Source organism: Mobula birostris, chromosome 13 (assembly GCF_030028105.1).
Source record: "Mobula birostris isolate sMobBir1 chromosome 13, sMobBir1.hap1, whole genome shotgun sequence".
NCBI classification, from domain to species: domain Eukaryota; kingdom Metazoa; phylum Chordata; class Chondrichthyes; order Myliobatiformes; family Myliobatidae; genus Mobula; species Mobula birostris.
The window spans coordinates 25,422,430-25,444,065 of NC_092382.1; the positions used below are offsets into that span (position 1 = coordinate 25,422,430).

Here is a 21,636-nt window from a genome sequence, read left to right on the forward strand (position 1 = left end):
AGCACCCCTGTGGCCGTTCCCATCAACAATATGTATACTGTTTTGGATACTGTTGGTGGGGACGACCTACCAGGGACAAGTTGCAGTGGTCGCGTCTCTGGCACCGAGACTGGACCCTCAGCTCAGAAAGGAAGGAGTGAAAAGAGGAGAGCAGTAGAGATAGGGGATTTGATAGTTAAGGGGACAGTTAAGAGGTTCTGTGGGAAAGATTGAGAATCCCAGTCTGTTCCCTCCCTGGTGCCAGGGTCCATGATACCTCGGATGGAGTTCTCGGTATTCTCAGGAGAGAGGGTGAGCAGGCAGATGTCGTGGTCCACGTGGGGACCAATGACATAGATAGGAGTAGGGATCAGGTCCTGAAGAAGGAATATAGGGAGTTAGGGGAAAAAAGTTAAAAAGCAGGACCTCAAAGGTGGTAAACTCAGGATTGCTTCCTGTGCCGTGAGACAGAGAGGGTAGGAACAGGAAGTCATGGCAGTTGAATGTGTGGCTGAAGAGTTGGTGCTGGGGGCAGGGGTTCAGATTTCTGGAGCATTGGGATCTCCTCTGGGGAAGGTCTGACCTGTACAACAAGGACGGGCTGCACCTGAACTGGAAAGGGACCAATATCCTGGTGGGCAGGTTTGTTAGAGCTGTTGGGGAGGGTTTAAACTAGTTTGTCAGGGTGGTGGGAATCAGAATGTGAGTGCAGAGATGAGGGTAGAAGGACAAGGGCATGATGCTGTGTGTTCTGAGTTGCTGAGGAAGGACAGGCAGGGGACAAAACATACATGTAGCCAGATCGAGGGGTTGAAATGTGTCTATTCCAACGCTAGGAGTATTAGGAATAAAGAGCATGAACTTAGAGAATCGATCAGTACATGGAACAATGACGTTGTGGCCGTTACTGAAACTTGGCTGGAGGAAGGGCAGGATTGGCTGATGCAGGTACCGGGGTTTAGGTGTTTAAAAGGAATAGGATGGGAGGTAGAATGGGGGGGGGGGGGGGCGGAGTAGCATTACTAGTCAGGGATTGTATCAGGGCTGTAGAAAGGGAGGACGCTGCACAGGGAGTGTCCACTGTGGTTGGAAGTCAGAAAGAGGAAGGGATCAATCACTGTGCCGGGAGTAGTCTATCGGCCCCCAAATAGCCCTCGGGACACCGAGGAGCAGATAAGCAGGCAGATTTTAGAATGGTGCAGGAAATACAGGGTTATAGTTATGGGTGATTTCAACTTCCCTCATATTGACTGGCACCTCCTGACTGCAAGGGGGATAGACGGGGCTGAATTAGTCAAGTGTGTTCAAGAAGGATTCCTGACACAGCATGTGGACCGGCGGATGAGAGGAGAGGCCATACTGGATCTAGTTCTGGGTAAAGAACCTGGTCAGGTGGCAGACCTCTTGGTGGGGGAGCATTTTGGTGAGAGTTACCACAACTCCCTTAGCTTTAGCATAGCTATGGAAAAGGATAAAAACAGACAAAATGGGAAAGTGCTTAACTGGGGAAGGGCTAACTATGAAGGGATGAGGCAGGAACTAGTGAGTCTAAATTGGAAACAGGTGTTGAAAGCTGAAAGCACAGAAGTAATGTGGAGGAAGTTTAGGGACCACTTGTAATGGGTTCAGGATAGGTTTGTCCCACTGAGGCAAGGAAAAAAATGGTCGGAAAAGGGAACCGTGGCTGACGAAACACGTGAGGCAACTCGTCAAGCGGAAGAAGGAAGCATATGTTAGATATAAGAAGCAGTCAGAGCCCTGTTGGTTGCTTTTCGATTGCTCCTACCCTGTTTACTTAATTGTCTCTACCAGTCTTTTTTTTTGAAATCTTATTATAATACTTCAATACTGCTTTACTCTGGCTGAGAAAAGAACCAAAGCATTTGCAAAAGAAAGAGAAACAGAAGATGAATCCCCAGTCACTTTGGATTCAATCAGTGACTTCCTTAAACAGCAAAAGTAGGAATTCTCTGACGAGTTTCAACAACTTAACGGCAAATTGGATACAATTCAACAAACTTTATTTGAGCATGAGAACCAAATTCAGGAGAATACTGTGAAGCTAATGACACTTGAAAAGGACATTGAAGATACAATTAAACTCTGCAAAGAGTTCTCTTTATCCAATGATAAAATGCTGAATATGATCATCAGTCCCGAGAATAGAAACAGGAGAAATAACTTGTGAATCGTGGGTCTTGAAGAATCAATTGAAGGCGCTGACCCTACAAAGTCTTTGCAAACTTTCTGAAGCAGCTTTTTCCTGCTTTATTCACTTCCGATCCGAAGCTCGATCGAGCTTTTCGCTCTCTGACTTTGAAGCCATTGTCCTCGGCGGCGAAACCCAGATCGATCGAACTAACCTTTCAGGAGTTTCGTATTAAGGACCTTTTAATTCGCCACACCCAGAGACAAGGAATGATTGATTTCCAAAATTACATGGTTAGATTTGTGGAAGAATATTCACCTGATATTTTGACTGATTATATGAAATATAAAGAAGATATCTCGGAATTTTATAATGAAGGATATAAACCATCCCTTCGGTTCCCTGCCCGTCTAAGTATTGTTTTGAAGAACGGATTGCGAAAAAGAATAAATGCAGTTGAAGATGCAAAAGAGTTTCTGAAGGATGAAGTCTAAAACTGTTGTATTTCTTATTTGATCAAGTTTCTTCTTCTGTTAATATGAATTTAAAATAAGGTTTCATTAAGCTTACATTTTGTGTGTTCATATATTGTCTTTTGTTTTTTTTTGCTACTTTATTTTATCCCTTTTTGAGGCTTTATTTTAATACAGCTTTCTTTGAATTTGTTTAAAGTGATCTTTTCATATTTTTGAATACTGAGTTGTTTTGCTTTTTATGTTGTGTCTTGATAGGGACATAATGACCTTGCAGGACTGGAGTTTTTTTTCTGTCAACAGGACTTTTTTGGGGCTGGTACTTAGTTCTTAGCTCACTGACTGTCTATTGGTCAGCTTTCTCGCTTTGGATGGGGGAGGGTGTAGGGCCTATTTCTCTCTGGGAGCTGTGTTGGGTTGAATATATGATTGTTTGAGATTTCTACACCCTAAGGACAAAGAGTTTTCATTCTTCTCACATGTTTATCATTCTTATTCTTGAATTGATTACTTTTTTATTAACTCTTCTAACTCCATCTGTAATCAACTGCAATTATGACATTATCGCCATTTCGGATCATGCTCCAATGAAACTTTCTATCAAGTTAATGGATACCACTTGTACTAATAGGCAATGGCGATTTAATTCCAATTTGCTTCAAGACCTGTACTTTGTTAAATTTATGAAGGAACAGATTGATTTCTTTTTTTCCAACTAACATTACGGAAGAAATTTCCAAAGGCACAGTTTGGGATGCTTTTAAAGCTTATATCTGCGGACAGATTATTTCTTTTTCTGTTGGTTTAAACAAACGTATTAAGAATGAAACATTTTTGTTGGTTGATAAAATTAAAGGAATTGATAAGAAATATTCTATTGCTCCTAGTAAGGAGCTCTACAAACAGAGAGTCGAACTTCAAATGGAACATAACTTATTATTAACATCCTCAATTGAAAATCATTTAATGAAAACTAGAAGTGAGTTCTATATTCATAGTGATAAATCGGGTAAATTATTAGCTAATCAATTGAAAACTACTTCGGTTAAACGTCAAATTATCAAAATTCGTAAACATGATGACACTTTGACAGTTGATCATGACGAGATAAAACTTTTCAAGAATATTATGTTTCTTTATATCTTTCTGATTTTCCTCATGACCCTAACACTATGCATGATATTTTAAGGAAATTGAACTGTCTGAAATTATCACACAAAGAATGTTCAACATTAGAAACTCCTATTACAGATGAAGAAATAACAATGAACTCTGGCAAAATACCTGGTCCTGATGGTTTTACAGTGGAATTTTTAAAGTTTTTCCTCTATTCTCTCTCCTTGGTCGTCTAGAATATTTAAAGAAGCAATCAGATTAGGTAAATTACCACAATCATTTTATGAAGCTTCTATTTCTTTAATTCTTAAAAAGAATAAAGATCCTACTGATTGTGCATCATACAGACCGATATCGCTTTTGAATGTAGACGCCAATTTTTTTTCTAAAATATTAGTGACTAGGTTAGAAAAGGTACTACCTCAAATTATCTCTGTGGACCAAGCAGGATTTATTTAAAATCATTATTCATTTTCTTAATATTAGGAGGTTAATGAATATTGCTTATACTCCTTCATTTAACACCCAGGAATGTATTATTTCATTAGATGCTGAGAAAGCTTTCGACAGAGTTGAATGGCCATATTTAGTTACTGAGTTTGAGAAATGTAATTTTAGTCTGATATTTATATCTTGGATTAAATTGATATATCATTCCCCTGTAGCTTCCGATTGTAGTAACAATCAAAGATCTTCCTTTTTTCGTCTATCTCGGGGTACTAGGCAGGGATGTTCATTATTATTTGATATTGCCCTTGAACCTTTAGCAATTGCCATCCGAGACTCACCTAACATTTTTGATATTACCCGTGGAAATGAAATACAGGAGTTATCATTATATGCAGATGATTTGTTATTATATATCTCTCATCCTGGGAAATCTATTCCCGTTGTTTTATCCTTGTTGGCTCAGTTTAGTAATTTCTCTGATTACAAATTGAACCTTAATAAGAGTGAACTATTTCCCCTAAATATTCAGGTTTCTATTGATGGATGTTTACCGTTTAAATTGGTTACTGACTCTTTTACATATTTAGGGGATAAAATTACGAAAAAGCATAAAGATTTATTGAAAGCTAATTTTTTACCTTTAATCCATTACATTAAATTTTTGTTTACTAAATGGTCACCAATATCTTTATCATTGATCGGTCAGATCAATACTATCAAGATGATTATTTTGCCTAAATTTTTATATGTATTTCAGGTGGTGCCAATTTTCATTCCAAAATTCTTTTTTGATAATGTTGATTCCAAAATCTCCTCATATATATGACAGAACAAAAAATCCTAGGTTAGGTAAAAGACATTTACAGAAACCTAAAAAGGAGGTGGGGTTTAGCTTTGCTGAATTTTAGATTTTACTATTGGGCAATTAACATTTGATGTTTAAAATTTTGGTTGTGAGACTTGGATACAACTTCAAGTCCACATTGGGTAAATCTTGAACGTAATTCTTTACAAGGGTTTTCAATGGGTTCTATTCTAGGGACTTTGCTTCCCTTTACTCTTTCTAAATTGTATAAACAACTGGATAACCGAATAGTTAAATATACTTAACATACATGGTTTCAATTTTGAAAATTGTTTGGGTTGAATAAATTTATTTTAGCACGTCCTACTATATCTAATTTCTTTTTTCAACCCTCTACTATGGATCAAGCATATTTGGCTTGAAAAATTAAAGGTATAGTATGATTTTGTGATTTATTTTCGGATAATTGTTTCATGTCTTTTGAACAACTATCTAATAAATATAATTTGCCTAGATTTCACTTTGTTAGATATTTACAGGTTAGATACTGTTTCTCTTACCTTCCTGAATTTACAAACGTTTGCATATTCAATGGATATTTAGGAAAAAATGTGAGATTTAAAGCCTCTTCAGAAAGGTGTAATACCAATTATTTATAATGTAATTATGAAAATATGTCCAGTTGTATCTAATAACATTAAGACTGATTGGGAAAGGGAACTTAAGATTATTGTACCAATTGAAAATGGGAAAAAAATTCTTCAGTTAGTTAATTCATCCTCTATATGTGCTAAACATGTGTTGATACAGTTTAAGGTAGTACATAGGGCTCATATGTCTAAAGATAAATTACCTCGTTATTATTCTCATATAAATCCTATGTGTGATAGATGTCATTCTGAGATAGCTTCTCTAACTCAAATGTTTTGGTCATGTCCTTTGTTGAAAAAATATTGGAAAGATATTTTTGATATTATCTCAACTGTTTTGAATATTGATCTGCAACCTCACTCTACTACTGCCATTTTTGGGTTGCCAATGATAGAATCAAGTCATTGAACCCCTTCAGCTCGTCGGATGATTGCATTTCTTACATTAATGGCTAGAAGATCCATTTTGCTGAATTGGAAAGAGATTAATCCTCCCACCACATTTCATTGATTTTCTCAAACTATGTTGTGTTTAAATTTGGAAAAAATTATAAGTGTTGTTTCTGATCCCTCTATTAAATTCGAAAAGACTTGGAGGCCATTTATTCAACATTTTCATATGATGTAACTTGACCTTTTCCAAACTTATTTTATTTCTTTGTAATACATGGTGAGAGGAACGGAGTCAACGACACTAATGGTTCCCTTTTTTTTAACGACGTTACTAAACAGCCCGTGCCTTTTTTTTAAGTTTAGTTGATTAACATTGTTCAGGTCAGTTTTTTTGCGGGGGTATATTTTTGTTTTTTTTTTCTTTTTCATGGTTTTTAATAGATGTTTTTGTTTTATATTGTTCATCTGTATCATGTATGATAGGGAGATTTAATACTCATGTGTCAGCTGGGCTTATTTAACTATGAAAATTACAATGCTGTATTCCCAATAATTTTGTATCAATACTGTGGTATGTTTATTATTATTATAGCAATAAAGATTGAAAAAGAAAAAAAGAATATATGATTGTTTGTTTGAATATCTTACTTTACAGTTTGCTTTCTAGTTTTAATAACTTATGGCTAGATTTTTTAATTACATGTTGATTGGTATTTAAAATGGTTTGAAGTATTAACCTATTTAGTTTGAATGTGAAAGGGCTGAATCACCCCATCAAAAGGAACAAAGTGTTTGCTTATATTAAAAAATTAAAAGCACCCTTTTTTTTTTTACAAGAAACACACATACGCAGCTGTGATAGCTTACATTTTTTTACTCGGTGGAAGGATATGCAATTCCACTCTTCATTTAATGCAAAATCACATGGAGTTTCAATTTTTGTAGGTAATACAGCTTCCTTTATTCAGCATAAACTTGTTTCGGACCCTAATAGTCGAGTTGTTATTGTATTAGGGAGTTTAGACAGTAACTTGATTGTTTTTGCTAATGTATATGGCCCCCAATGTAGATGATCCAGGATTTTTTTGAATGTCTATTTTCATTTTTACCAGATTTGTGTACTTACTCCCTTGTGACGGGAGGAGATTTTAACTGCTGGTTAGATCCAATATTAGATCGCTCATCTATTAAACCAGCCACACTTAAAAAATCAGCTTTATTTATCCAATCTTTTCTAACTATATGTGGTAGAGTTGATGCTTGGCGTTTACTTTATCCGACGGACAGGGAGTATTTTTTCTCTCATGTCCATCATTCTTATACCGGGATTGACTTCTTTTATTGATAGTCAAACGATTCCATTAGTTTGAAAAAAATGAATATAAAGAGATTGCTATTTCTGACCACTCTCCTGTAATTCTATCTTTAAATCTTCCTGGTCCTATTCCCATGAGTAGATTTTGGCGATTTAACTCTGTTATCCAATGAGGATTTTAAAAAAAATTATGGAGAATCAAATTACTTTTTTTTTTGAAGAAAATACGTTGGAAGAGAAGTCTAGCCTTATTATATGGGATACTTTTAAAGCCTACATCCGGGGTCAAATTATTTCTTTTACTGCAAACATCATTAAAAAAGCTAACAAAGAAAGAAATGAATTAGCCAATCAGTTAAAGCAACTGGACCATAAATATGCTTCGGTACCTGATCCTGAAACATATAAGAGACGTATTGAAACTAAAACTAAATATGACCTTCTTTTAATGTATCCAATTGAAAGCCAACTTTTAAAAGATAGATTAGATTATGAGGACACTCAGTCCTCGTTTGTCATTTAGTAATGCATGCATTAAGAAATGATACAATGTTCCTCTAGTATGATATTACAGAAACACAAGACAGAACAAGACTAAAACTGACAAAAACCATATAATTATAACATAGTTACAACAGTGCAAAACAATACTGTAATTTGATAAAGAGCAGACCATGGGCACGGTAAAAAAAAGTCTCAAAGTCCCGATAGCCCCATCATTTCACGCAGACGGTAGAAGGAAGAAACTCTAACTGCCATGAACTTCCAGCACCGCAAACTTGCCAATGCAGCGCCCTGGAAGCACCCGACCACAGCCGACTGACTCCGTTCGAAAACGTCGAGCCTCCGACCAGCCCTCCGACATCGAGCACCATCTCTGCTGAGTGCTTCGACCCTGGCCCCGGCCGCCAAGCAACAGGCAAAGCCAAGGATTCGGGGCCTTCCCCTCCGGAGATTCTGGATCGCACAGTAGCAGTGGCAGCGAAACAGGCATTTCAGAAGTTACACCAGATGTTCCTCTGCGCTTCTCACATCTGTCTCCATCAAATCAGGATTGTGCACGGCATCCTACTTGACAAATAACAATATTCATCGCTGGAGTGGCCGCTGTGCGCTTCATCGTGCCACCATCTTCTCTCAGTCAACTTTATATTTATGGAGATAAAACTGGTAAGCTACTGGCTAATCAATGGAAGCCATTTTCAGCCAAGCGGCAAATTAAAGAAATACATAAAATTAATGGGGACATGACAACTGACCACCTTGAAATTAATGACACTTTTAGGGAATTTTATTCTAAATTGTATAGTTCTGACTCTGTTAATGATAATATTGCAATGAATAATTTTTAGATCAATTAAATATCCCTAATCTTTCGTTAGATGATCGTAGGCAATTGGATCAACCTATTTCCCAGGAGGAAATTGCTCAGGCTATTTGAGAATTGCATGCTGGGAAATCCCCTGGACCCGTGGATTCTCTGAAGAGTTTAATAAGACTTTTTCCTCCTTGCTTATACCACACTTATGTTCTACCCTTACAGATTCCTTTAAGGTAGGAAGACTACCGCAGTCTTTTTACGAAGCTTCCATTTCGCTCATTCTCAAAAAGAATAAGAATCCAACTGAATGTTCTTCATATAGACCTATCTCTTTACTCAATTTCCATACTAAAATTTTATCCAAAGTATTGGCTAGCAGACTCAAAAATATTATATTGTAGCTGTGTGCTACACACAACACTAAAAATAACCACACGTAGTCGGTGAGTTAGAGTTGTGATAAAAGAGATTTATTCAAACTTCGCGGCCTGCTTTAAAGCCTTCCTGTTCCCGCCCTCCCTGGGCGGGACTGCTGTGGGGAATGCATAACGGCAGACCCTTTCCGCGCACGGGATTTCCCCCCTGCTGCTGAAGATGGCCTGGCGCCCTTTTTGGGGCCGGCCTATCTGCCAGCGCGCGCCGGTTCGTGTGTGCTAGAAAGTGGGTCACCACGTAACCACCCCCCGCCCCCAGAACCGGCGATACCTCCCCCAATGTCCACAGTCTGGATCGGCCTCTGTTTGGGAGGTCTGCCCCTGCGCCGCGGTGCCTGAGCCTGGACCAGCTGCGCCAAGTCCACATGGGCCGGTTTGAGTCGGTCCACCGTGAAAACCTCCTCTCTCCCCCAAATGTCCAGCACGAACGTGGACCCGTTGTTCCTGATCACCTTAAACGGCCCCTCGTAGGGCCGCTGTAGCGGTGCCCGGTGTCCGCCCCGTCGTACAAAAAGAAACTTACAGTTCTGCAGGTCTTTGGGTACGCAGATCGGGCTCTGTCCGTGCTGTGAAGTGGGGATGGGGGCCAGGTTACTGAGACGCTCCCGTAGTCTGTCCAGGACTGCTGTGGGTTCTTCCTCTTGCCCCCTTGGGGCTGGTATGAACTCTCCTGGGACAACCAGGGGTGCGCCGTACACCAACTTGGCTGATGAGGTGTGCAGATCCTCCTTGGGCGCCGAGCGAATTCCGAGCAGGACCCAGGGAAGTTCATCCACCCAGTTAGGCCCCTCCAGGCCGGCCATGAGAGCCGACTTCAGATGACGGTGGAAGGTATTTGTGTGGTGTAGCTGCGATCCTAAAAGGTTGGCCATAGCCGACCACAGGCTGGAGGTTAACTGGGCTCCCCTGTCGGAGGTAATGTGGGCCGGTACCCCGAAGCGGGCTACCCAGGTTGCGATCAGTGCTCGGGCACAGGATTCGGAGGTGGTGTCGGTGAGCGGGACTGCCTCTGGCCATCTCGTGAACCAGTCTATCATAGTTAGGAGGTACCGCGCTCCTCGTGATACTGGCAGGGGCCCCACGATATCCACATGAATGTGGTTGAACCTCCGGTGGGTGGGTTCGAAACGCTGCGGCGGAGCCTTGGTGTGCCACTGCACCTTGGCCGTTTGGCACTGCATGCACGTTTTGGCCCATTCACAGACCTGTTTACGCAGTCCATGCCACACGAACCTGTTGGTGACCAGCCGGACGGTTGTCCTGATGGAGGGGTGCGCTAAGTTGTGAATGGATTCGAAAACCTGCCGGCGCCAGGCTGCTGGGACAATGGGCCGGGGTTGGCCGGTAGCTACGTAACACAGTAGGGTCCTCTCACCTGGGCCTACGGGGAGGTCTTGGAGCTGTAAACCGGAGACTGCAGTCCTGTAACTGGGGATCTCCGCGTCTGCCTGCTGTGCCTCTGCCAGCGCTGCATAGTCCACCCCCTGGGACAGGGCCTGTATGGTAGGTCTGGATAGTGCGTCCACCATGACGTTGTCCTTTCCCGAGACATGCCGGATGTCATCGTGTATTCGGAGATGTCGGACAGATGTCGCTGCTGGTGGGAAGACCAGGGGTCGGACACCTTAGTGAACGCAAAGGTAAGCGGTTTGTGGTCTGTGAACGCAGTGAAGGGCCTACCTTCTAAGAAGTATCTGAAATGCCGGATTTCCAGGTATAGTGCCAATAGCTCCCGGTTGAAAGCACTGTATTTGAGTTTGGGTGGTCGTAGGTGTTTGCTGAAGAATGCCAGGGGTTGCCAGCGACTCTCGATGAGTTGTTCCAGCACTCCACTGACTGCTGTGTTGGATGCGTCCACCGTGAGGGCAGTAGGAACGTCCGTTCTGGGGTGCACTAGCATCGCGGCGTTTGCTAAGGGTTCTTTGGTTTTAACAAAAGCGGCTGCGGCCTCTTTATCCCAGGTAATGTCCTTGCCCTTACCCGACATCAGGGTGAACAGGGGGCGCATGATTCGGGCTGCTGAGGGGAGGAAACAGTGGTAGAAATTCACCATACCCATGAAACGTCGACTGTACTTCTTCCTAGAGATGCTGCCTGGCCTGCTGCGTTCACCAGCAACTTTGATGTGTGTTGCTTGAATTTCCAGCATCTGCAGAATTCCTCATGTTTAGGAATAATGGTGCATAGTTCTCTGAAGGTGGAATCTCATGTGGATAGGGTGGTGAAGAAAGCTTTTGGTATGCTGGCCTTTATAAATCAGAGCATTGAGTATAGGAGTTGGGATGTAATGTTAAAATTGTACAAGGCATTGGTAAGGCCAAATTTGGAGTATTGCGTACAGCTCCGGTCACCGAGTTACAGGAAAGATGTCAACAAAATAGAGAGAGTACAGAGATTTACTAGAATGTTCCCTGGGTTTCTTCACTTGTGTTACAGAGAAAGGTTGAACAAGTTAGATCTTTATTCTTTAGAGCATAGAAGGTTGAGGGGGGACTTGATAGAGGTATTTAAAATTATGAGGGAGATAGATAGACTTGACGTGGATAGGCTTTTTCCATTGAGAGTAGGGGAGATTCAAACAACTGGACATTAGTTGAGAGTTAAGGGGAAAAAGTTTAGGGGTAACACGAGGGGGAACTTCTTTACTCAGAGAGTGGTAGCTGTGTGGAACGAGCTTCCAGTAGAAGTGGGAGAGGCGGGTTCGATTTTGTCATTTAAAAAAAATTCAATCGGTATATGGACAGGAAAGGAACGGAGGGTAGAGGCAGGTAGATGTGACTAAGTGAGAGTAAGCGTTCAGCACGGACTAGAAGGGCCAAGTTGGCCTATTTCCGTGCTGTAATTGTTATATGGTTATATGCAGGTGTCTCTGTAGGTTGGACAACTGAGTGACTTCCTTCTCAGACCGAGCAGGTGAATGGCCTCTCCCCAGTGTGAACTCGCTGATGTGCTTGTAGGTTAGCTAACTGTGTGAATCCCTTCCCACAGACTGAGCAGGTGAATGGCCTCTCCCCAGTGTGAACTCACTGATGTATCTGCAGATCAGGTGATCGAGTGAATCCCTTCCCACAGACTGAGCAGGCGAATGGCCGCTACGCAGTGTGAACTGACTGGTGTCTCAGTAGGTGAGATGCCTGAGTGAATCCCTTCCCACAGTCTGAGCAGGTGAACGGCCTCTCCCCAGTGTGAACTCTCCAATGCACCTTCAGTTGGGATGACTGAGTGAATCCCTTCCCACAGTCTGAGCAAGTGAACGGCCTCTCCCCAGTGTGAACTTGCTGGTGTCTCTGTAGATCAGATGATCGAGTGAATCCCTTCCCACAGACTGAGCAGGTGAATGGCCTCTCCCCAGTGTGAAATCGCTGGTGTTTCAGTAGGTCGGATGACTGAGTGAATCCCTTCCCACAGTCTGTGCAGGTGAACGGCCTCTCTCCAGTGTGAACTCGCTGATGTACCTTCAGTTTAGATGAGCAAGTGAATCCCTTCCCACAGACTGAGCAGGTGAATGGCCACTCCCCAGTGTGAACTGACTGGTGTTCTTGTAGGTGAGCTGACTGTGTGAATCCCTTCCCACAGTCTGAGCAGGTGAACGGCCTCTGCCCTGTGTGAACTCGCTGATGTATCTGCAGATGAGATGACTGAGTAAATCCCTTCCTACAGACTGAGCAGGTGAACGGCCTCTCCCCAGTGTGAACTCGCTGATGTATCTGCAGATCAGGTGATCAAGTGAATCCCTTCCCACAGTCTGAGCAGGTGAACGGCCTCTCGCCAGTGTGAAGTCGCTGATGCACCTTCAGTTGAGATGACGAAGTGAATCCGTTCCCACAGTCTGAGCAGGTGAACGGCCTCTCCCCAGTGTGAACTCTCCGATGTTCCTTCAGTTGAGATGACGAAGTGAATCCTTTCCCACAGTCTGAGCAGGTGAACGGCCTCTCCCCAGTGTGAACTTGCTGATGTATCTGTAGATCAGATGATCGAGCAAATCCCTTCCCACAGTCTGAGCAGGTGAACGGCCTCTCCCCAGTGTGAACTCGCTGGTGTGCTTGTAGGTTAGCTAACTGTGTGAATCCCTTCCCACAGCCTGAGCAGGTGAATGGCCTCTCCCCAGTGTGAATTCGCTGATGTACCTTCAGTTGGGATGATCGAGTGAATCCCTTCCCACAGTCCGAGCAGGTGAATGGCCTCTCCCCACTGTGAACTCTCTGATGTACCTTCAGGTTAGATGACTGAGTGAATCCCTTCCCACAGTCTGAGCAGGTGAACGGCCGCTCCCTGGTGTGAACTCGCTGGTGAGCCATTAGGTTGAATAACCCCGTGAATCCTTCCCCACAAATTCAGCAGATGACCAGCCTCTGCTCAGTGTGAACAGACTGGTGTATCCACAGGTGGGATGACCGACTGAATCCCGTCTCACACATAGAACAGGTGAATGGGCTTGTCTCAGTGTAAACTTGCTGATGTACCTTCAGTTGAGATGATGGAGTGAATCCATTCCCACTGTCTGAGCAGGTGAATGGCCTCTCCCCTGTGTAAGATGACGGGCACGTCAGTCGGTCAGATGATCAAATGAATCTCTCCCCACAGTCTGAGCAGGAAGGATGATCGAGTGAATCATTGCTCCACTTCTTAAATATCTGGACAAAGACAGCAAAACTGGCGTGTTGTGTTCGAGATTCCCGTAGACAAATTCCTTGTCATTTTTAATCTGTAAAAAGATTTACAAAATCGATCAATGAGTGAAGGACAACATTTCAGATGAGATCACTTGAGTTGCCAAGCTGTGATCTGGCATCACACCGTTACAGTGAGGTTCAACCCAAGTTGGAGACAGAAATCACCTTCTAACTGGGCACAGTGCTGGTATCTGGAATGACCATCAAATTCTCTGATGCTCTTCCTTTTTTTATAAGAATGGGGCATTTCTGCCATCTCCAATCTGTGACCTGGCTCAGTTTGACTCTGTCCATTGGTATTATTCCCTGTTCCCACTGAGCTGCATAGGTTCCTGGCCCCACAGTAACTGAAACACTCACACACAAATAGCCGGCAGTGCATTCCATGCATCCACCACTCTGTGTGAAAAACTTACCCCTGACATCCCCTCAGTATCTATTTCCAAGCTCCTTAAAACTATGTCCCCTGTTGTTAGCCATTTCAGTCCTGGGAAATAAACCTCTGGCTCTCCACACGATTAATGCCCCTCATCATCTTATACATCTAAAAAAGGCTCCAAACATAAACAAGGAAATTATACATTGCTTTGAGGATTTGTTAGAAATAAACAAAATTATGAGGGTATAGATAGGGTAAATGCGAGCAGCTTTTTCCACTGAGGTTGCGTGGGATGGCCAGAGGTCATGGTTAAGTGGAGAAGGTGAAAATTTAATGGGAATATTTGGAAAAGCTCTTTCCTGCAGTGGTTGTGAGAGTGTGGATTGAGATGTCAGCACAGGTGGTGAATATGAACTCGGTTTCACCATTTCAAAGAAGTTTGGATGGGAGCCTGGATGATAGGGGTATGGAGGGCGATGGTCTCGGTGCAGGTAGTTGCATTAGACCAGCGGTCCCCAACCACCGGGTTGCAAAGCATGTGCTCCCGGGCCACAAGGAAACAATATGATTTGGTGATATGAGTCAGCTGCACCTTTTCTCATTCCCTGTCACGGCCACTGATCAGCCATTACACATGTGAGGTCATGACCCGCACGTCATCTGTGTCAGCGCGGGAAGGAGATCAACTCCTCGAGCTTGCAAATGACGGCGGGCTGAAAAGTATGTTTGAAATAACATCTCTGTCGGCATTCTGGATCAAAGTCAAGGCTAAATATCCTGAGATAGCCACGAAAGCACTGAAAACGTTGCTTCCATTTCCAACATATCTCTGCGAAGCGGAGTTTTCTGCAATGAAAACTAAATTGCGGAATAGACTGGACAGGAACTCACTTCGAGTATCGCTGTCTCCCATCATCCCTCGATAGGACCGTGGTGTTGGAGGGAAACAAGCCCAGGGCTCCCACTGATTCAGCGATATTGGTGTGTTCCAATGATCTTATATATTCATACGGGGAAAATATGTGCTGTGTGTTTAAAATCCAAATGTTACTTAAAATGTCATGATGCTATTGACTTACTTATATAACCATATAACAATTACAGCATGGAAACAGGCCATCTCTGCCCTACTAGTCCGTGCTGAACGCTACTCTCACCCAGTCCCGCTGACCTGCACTCAGCCCATAACCCTCCATTCCTTTCCTGTCCATATAGCTATCCAATTTTTCTTTAAATGATAATATCGAACCTGCTTCTGCCACTTCTACTGGAAGTTCATTCATCACTTACTTCAAGCCCCTCTGATAATTGACTTATCACTATATTCATGCGAGGAAAATATGTGCTGTGTGTTTAATATTAAATTCGTTAGATAAACACTTTTAGAAACGAAATTGGGTGTATTAGCCATTTATCACCTATATTCCAGTCGTGATTAACACCGCCCCCCCCCCCGCCACTCCAAACAGAATCACGATAAAGGATTTGCAGGAAAAATCGGCAGGTCACGACGCGCATGCGCACTGGTGCCCGCACAAGGGTTCATGGTCATTGTAGTCTTTCTCTGGGTAAACGCAACATATTTGACTGCTACTCTTGTCCGTTGGCAACCCTACCCACCAACACCCCCCCCACCCCACCGGGTTGGCCGGTCCGCAAGAATATTGTCAATATTAAATCGGTCCGCAGTGCAAAAAAGGTTGGGGACCCTTGCATTAGACAGCTTAAATGTTTTTTCAGCATTGACCAGATGGGCTAAATAGCCTGTTTCCATACGGAACTTCTCCATGTTTCTATGACACAGAAGCTGGCCAAACTTGTTTGGAAGGGAAAAGTTGGGAGTGACAACGGAGCAGCGATGGCTGGAGTTTCTGGGAGCAATTTGGGAGCTCAGTGATCGATACATCCGAAAGATGTGGAAACATTGGAAAGGCAGGAAGACACAACCGTGGTTGAAATGAGAAGCCAAAGCCAACATAAAAGCCAAAGAGAGGGTAAACGAAAGAGTGAAAACGATTGGGAAGCTTTTAGAAACCAACAGCAGACGTCTAAAAAAAAAGTCAGAGCTCAGGGCGTGGAATTATGATATTGTAGTCATTAGTGAGTCTTGGTAGCGCTCAACAGTCTGAGGCATTTAGAGGAACAAAATATCCGGGGCCTCAATATCTCTTGAAAACCAAGGTTCCCTGCACCAGTTAACTTTCAACTTTTATTATGCAGGCACATACAAACTCTACACCTTCAAAATTTCACTTCTGAAGGCCCCCCACTTACCAAGTACTCCTTTGCCAGAAAACAGCCTGTCCCAAACCACACTCGTCAGATCCTTTCTGACCTTTCTCCAATTTAGAATCTCAACCCACGGTCCAGACCTTTCTTTTTTCCATATTTACTTTGAATCTCATGGCATTATGGTCACTAATTTCGGTCACCAGCCCTGGATCATCAACCTATTGCACACTTTTACATCAGGAATTCTATGTACTGATTAAGGGCACATTTGACAAACTCTACCCCATCTAGTCCTCTTACAGTATGGGAGTCCCAGTCAATACATGGAAAGTTAAAATCACTTACTGAATCAACTTTTGTTTCTTGGCATGGTCTGCGATCTCTCTACAAATTTGTTCCTCTAAATCCCTCGGATTGTTGGGTGCAACCAAGTCCCCAATAATGGCTACAATATCAGAATTCCCTGTCCTGAGCTCATCTGGTTTTCCTACGATGCTTCTTGCATTGTGATATACACAGCTCAGCACATTCATCGCTCCATGCTCAACCATTTGATTGCTGACTGTACCTGAGGTCTGAACAACATCCGACTGGTGTAAAGAAAACAACCTCTCCCTCATTGTCACAAAACATGCATCATTGCTGTCGCAGTTTATGTTCCACTGGATGCTAATGCTAAAGTAGCCATGAAAGACCTCAGTGCTGCTATTAGCAAGCTGCAGACATTGCATCCAGACGGAGCTTTGACTGTCGCTGGGGACTTTAATCATTGTAACCTGTGTACCGTGCTTCCAAGATTTTACCAAAATGTATTACGCACCACCAGGTGTAATAAAACCTCAGATCATGTGTACACAAATGTGGCTGACACTCAAACTAACTACCCTCCCCCATCTGGGACAGTCCGACCATCTTTCATTGTTTCTGCTTCCCAAGTATAGCCCGGTCACTAAACGTGTGAAACCCACAATGAAGACTATTAAGATCTGGCTGGAGGGGGCTGACTCTGCTCTTCAGCACCAATTCCAGCACACAGACTGGAGCACGTTTGCTGCCCATACCACCACAGACCTCAGATTAACATTGATTTATACACCACCTCTGTCCTTGAGCACATCAACAAGTGTGTAGATAGAGAGACATTACTAAAACAAATAAGAGTTTTCCCCAATCAGAAACCATGGATGAACAGAGAGGTTCACCTCCTGCTCAAAGCCAGAGATTCAGCCTTCAGGTCTGGAGACTGGGAGGTTCACAGCTCAGCCAGGGCCAACCTGAGGAGGGGAATCTCTCAGGCTAAACACATATACAAACAGAGAATCGAGGAGCATTTCAACTCCTCAGACCCCCGGTCCATGTACATGGCATACAGGTCATTACAGACTTCAAACCTCCTAGTACTGTGCCCCCTTCCAGCTCTGCTACCCTCCCTGATGAGCTCAATTACTTCTACGCTCGCTTTGATCGAGGGAACAAGGAGGTCACCCTCAAAGCGGATCTCCCACCTGGTGAACTGTCTCTCTCACTTTCCACCTCCGATGTTTGTGCCACCCTGAGCAGGGTGAATGTACGGAAGGCAGCTGGTCCGGATGGAATACCTGGCCGTGTGGTGAGAGTCTGTGCAGGGCAGTTGACCGGGGTCTTCATGGACATTTTTAATTTGTCCCTGGCCCGGGGTGTTGTCCCCACAAGCTTCAAGATCGCCACCATCGTGCCAGTACTGAAGCATTCCACTGCCACGAGACTGAATGATTTCCGCCCAGTTGCACTCACCCCCATCATTGCAAAGTGCTTTGAGAGACTGGTTTTATCACATCTGAAATCCTGTCTGCCCACTACCCTGGACCCCCATCGCACCAGCAGGTCAACAGAGGACACCATCTCCACGGCACTTCACTCTGCCCTGACCCACCTGGACAGCCCCAACTCTTACGTCAGAATGCTGTTCATTGACTTTAGTTCAGCATTTAATACTGTGATCCCCTCAAAGCTGATCACCAAACTTCGCCAGCTTGCTATCAGCTCATCCCTCTGCAATTGGACCTTGGACTGTCTGACAAACAGACCCCAATCAGTTAAGTTAGACAACCTCTCCTCCTCCACTCTCACCCTGAACACCGGCGTGCTTCAAGGCTGTGGGCTGAACCCTCTTCTGTACTCCCTTTTCACCTGTGACTGCGTTCCTGTACATGGTTCTAACTCCATAATCAAGTTCGCAGATGACACCATGGTGGTTGGCCTAATCAGAGGGGATGATGAGACGGCCTACAGGGACGAGGTCCAGCACCTGGCTGTGTAGTGTGCCGACAGCAATCTGGCCTTTAACACCCAGAAGACCAAGGAGATCACTGTGGACTTCAGGCATGCCAGGAGCCACACTCACGTCCCCATCAACATCAACGGAACTGTAGTGGAGCGTGTATCAAGCTTCAAATTCCTTGGTGTCCACTTTTCCGAGGATCTCATCTGGTCCCTGAACTCCTCCATTCTGATCAAGAAGGCACAACAGCACCTTTACTTCCTGCGGAACAACAAGAAAGCTCACCTCTGTCCCAGGATATGACAGACTTTTACTGCTGTACCATTGAGAGCATACTCACCAACTGCATCTCAGTGTGGTATGGCAATTGTCCTGTATCAGAGCGCAAAGCACTCCAGTGTGTGGTGAAAACTACCCAGCGGATTATCGACAGCCCATTGTCCACCATTGAGAACATCTACCATTAACGCTGCCTGGGTAGAGCGAAAAGAATTATCAAGGATACATCTCACCCTAACCATGGACTTATTAACTCCCCTCCCATCAAGGAGGTGCTAAAGGAGCCTCCGCTCCCACACCAACAGGCACAGGAAGAGCTTCTTCCCTGAGGCTGTGACACTGCTGAACCTCTAGTCACAGCGCTAAGCAGTATTGCATCCGTATTGTACTGTCTCAGTACTTTTATATTTGGGTGTTGTAGCACTTTTTTATTCAGTTATTTTGTAAATAACACGATTCTTTGCATTTCTGGTCAGATGCTAACCACATTTCATTGGCTTTGTATCTGTACTTGGCACAGTGACAATAAAGTTGAATCCAATCTAATCTAAAAAAAACAAAGGGGCTGATTGTGGATGACAGGAGGAATGGAGACAGGCTAATCCCAATTGACATTGATGGATCTGGGGTTGAGACAGTGAACTGCTTTAAGATCCTTGGCATAAACATCAGCGAGGACCTCACATGGTCTGTACATACCGGCTGTGTTGTGAAAAAAGCACAACAGTACCTTGCTCACCTCGGACGGCTGAAGAAGCTTGGGATTGAGTCCCAAATCCTAAGAACTTTCTACTGGAACACAACTGAGAGCATCCTGACTGGCTGCATCACTGCCTGGATGATCTGGAATTGATCCATTTCAAGTTCCAACTCCATAAAGTGCAGGGTTATGAGCTGCAGCTGGATGCACATCTTGTAGGTGAGGGCATAAGGGACAGTGGAGGTTCCACCACCAATGTCCCCTCTAATTTGTAACGACCGGTATGCACATAGAGCTTTAAGTTCCTCGGGGTAAATATCACAAATGACCTGACCTGGTCCAACCAAGCAGAGTTCACTGCCAAGAAGGCCCACCAGCACCTTTACTTCCTGAGAAAACTAAAGAAATTTGGCCTGTCCTCTAAAACCCTCACTAATTTTTATAGATGCACTGTAGAAAGCATTCTTCTAGGGTGCATCACAACCTGGTACAGAAGTTGTCCTGTCCAAGACTGAAAGAAGCTGCAGAAGATTGTGAACACGGCGCAGCGCATCACACAAACCAATCTTCCGTCCGTGGACTCAGTTTACACCGTACGCTGTCGGAGCAGTGCTGCCAGGATAATCAAGGAAGCAACCCACCCAGCCAACACACTTTTCATCCCTCTTCCCTCCAGGAGAAGGTTCAGGAGCTTGAAGACTCGTACGGCCAGATTTGGGAACAGCTTCTTTCCAACTGTGATAAGACTGCTGAACGGATCCTGACCCGGATCTGGGCCGTACTATCCAAATATCCGGACCTGCCTCTCGGTTTTTTTGCACTACCTTACTTCCCATTCTTCTATCTTCTATTTATGATTTATAATTTAAATTTGTAATATTTACTAATTTTAACTAATTTTAATATTTATAATATTTAATATTTGTTATCCAGGGAGTATGAAGCGGAGAATCAAATTTCGCTGTGATGATTGTACATTCTACTACCAATTGTTTGGCGACAATAAAGTACAAAGTAAAGTAAATCTTGTACTGTTCATTCTTTTAACCAGTGACAACATGTGCACAGTGAATTTTATATAGAGAGGTATTCATTTTAACTGCTAGCAAATCACTGTCAGTAAGAACTTTGATCTCCTCTGGGTTCAGTTGAATTCATCTGCACTCTCACACAACCCATGTTGCAGGCCTGTAACGGGTAATGAAGGATTTTCTCGCCAGAGCTTTTGCACATTGTCCATATCTGATTTGCTTGCTAAATGACGCTTTAAAAAGTCAGATTTCAAACTATCACTCCACTTCTTCCCACTTTCAAATTCTCCAGCAACTTTTGCATCACCACAATACACACAGGTAACACCAGTTTCTGTATTGTACATAAATATTTCCCCTGAACCCTCCCCCAGGTGACTGACGGTGGTGAACTCAGTGATGGCAATGCCAATGAATATGAAGGGAAGGGCAGTAGTCTGTCTCATTGGAGTCTGGCACATTTGTGATGTGAAAGCTACTTGTTGCCCAGGGCAAAGGTGTTTGATATCATTATGTACCCAGAGAGAGTGGGACAAAACATGTTCTCACGGGTAGAAAGTCCAGAACAAGAGGGGGTGGAACAAGCAACAGACACAAAATGCTGGGGGAACTCAGCAGGCCAGGCAGCATCTATGGAAAAGAGTACTAATGCTGAGTTCCTCCAGCAATTTGTGTGTGTTGCTCGGATTTCCAGCATCTGCAGATTTTCTCTTGTTTGTGACTGGAGGCAGAACAAAGGTGATTTTCACAACAGCTGATGTAAAAGATTTTGTTCCCTTTCTCCGAGTTCCCGATCCTTGCATTTAGACAGCTGGAGCTCAGCTCTGTCTGAGAGACCCATCGGTTCCCATTCCCTCATCAGCCGGAAGCTCCCCGGGGCCCGTGTACGGATGGTGGGGCTGAGAGAGAGGGAAGAGAGCAGGACTGTCCCGGGATTGCGGGTCACGGAGTCCGGAGTCACAGCAACTACCCGAAGTCGGTGTTGAAAACGCCGCCC

The 21,636-nt window shown here is 43.7% G+C and overlaps 4 protein-coding genes across 7 annotated transcripts in view; 2 read left to right on the plus strand and 2 right to left on the minus strand.

The window, feature by feature from the left end:
• The window catches only part of LOC140208589 (uncharacterized), a 180,454-nt gene that overhangs the window by 123,368 nt on the left and 35,450 nt on the right, over positions 1 to 21,636 (minus strand). Inside the window, 1 exon segment of the mRNA XM_072277367.1 lies at positions 12,240 to 13,790. Coding sequence (XP_072133468.1) covers positions 12,240 to 13,383 — 1,144 coding nt within the window. The 5' untranslated portion in view covers positions 13,384 to 13,790.
• Positions 1 to 21,636, plus strand: part of LOC140208601 (uncharacterized) — a 397,399-nt gene that overhangs the window by 115,244 nt on the left and 260,519 nt on the right. The window lies entirely within an intron of this gene.
• Positions 1 to 21,636, plus strand: part of LOC140208610 (uncharacterized) — a 93,977-nt gene that overhangs the window by 4,192 nt on the left and 68,149 nt on the right. The gene's annotated exons all lie outside the window — the stretch shown is intronic.
• LOC140208603 (protein NYNRIN-like) lies at positions 7,912 to 12,177 on the minus strand. Of its 2 annotated transcripts, none has more exons than XM_072277408.1 (2): positions 9,609 to 12,176; positions 7,912 to 8,398 (listed from the first exon to the last, which is right to left on the minus strand). In XM_072277408.1, coding segments are annotated over exons 1-2 (1,008 nt in total). In that variant the 5' UTR covers positions 10,615 to 12,176; the 3' UTR covers positions 7,912 to 8,396. The 2 variants fall into 2 exon arrangements, with proteins under 2 accessions (XP_072133509.1, XP_072133508.1); XM_072277407.1 differs by lacking the exon at positions 7,912 to 8,398 and adding an exon at positions 8,432 to 8,475 and having other exon boundaries at positions 9,609 to 12,177.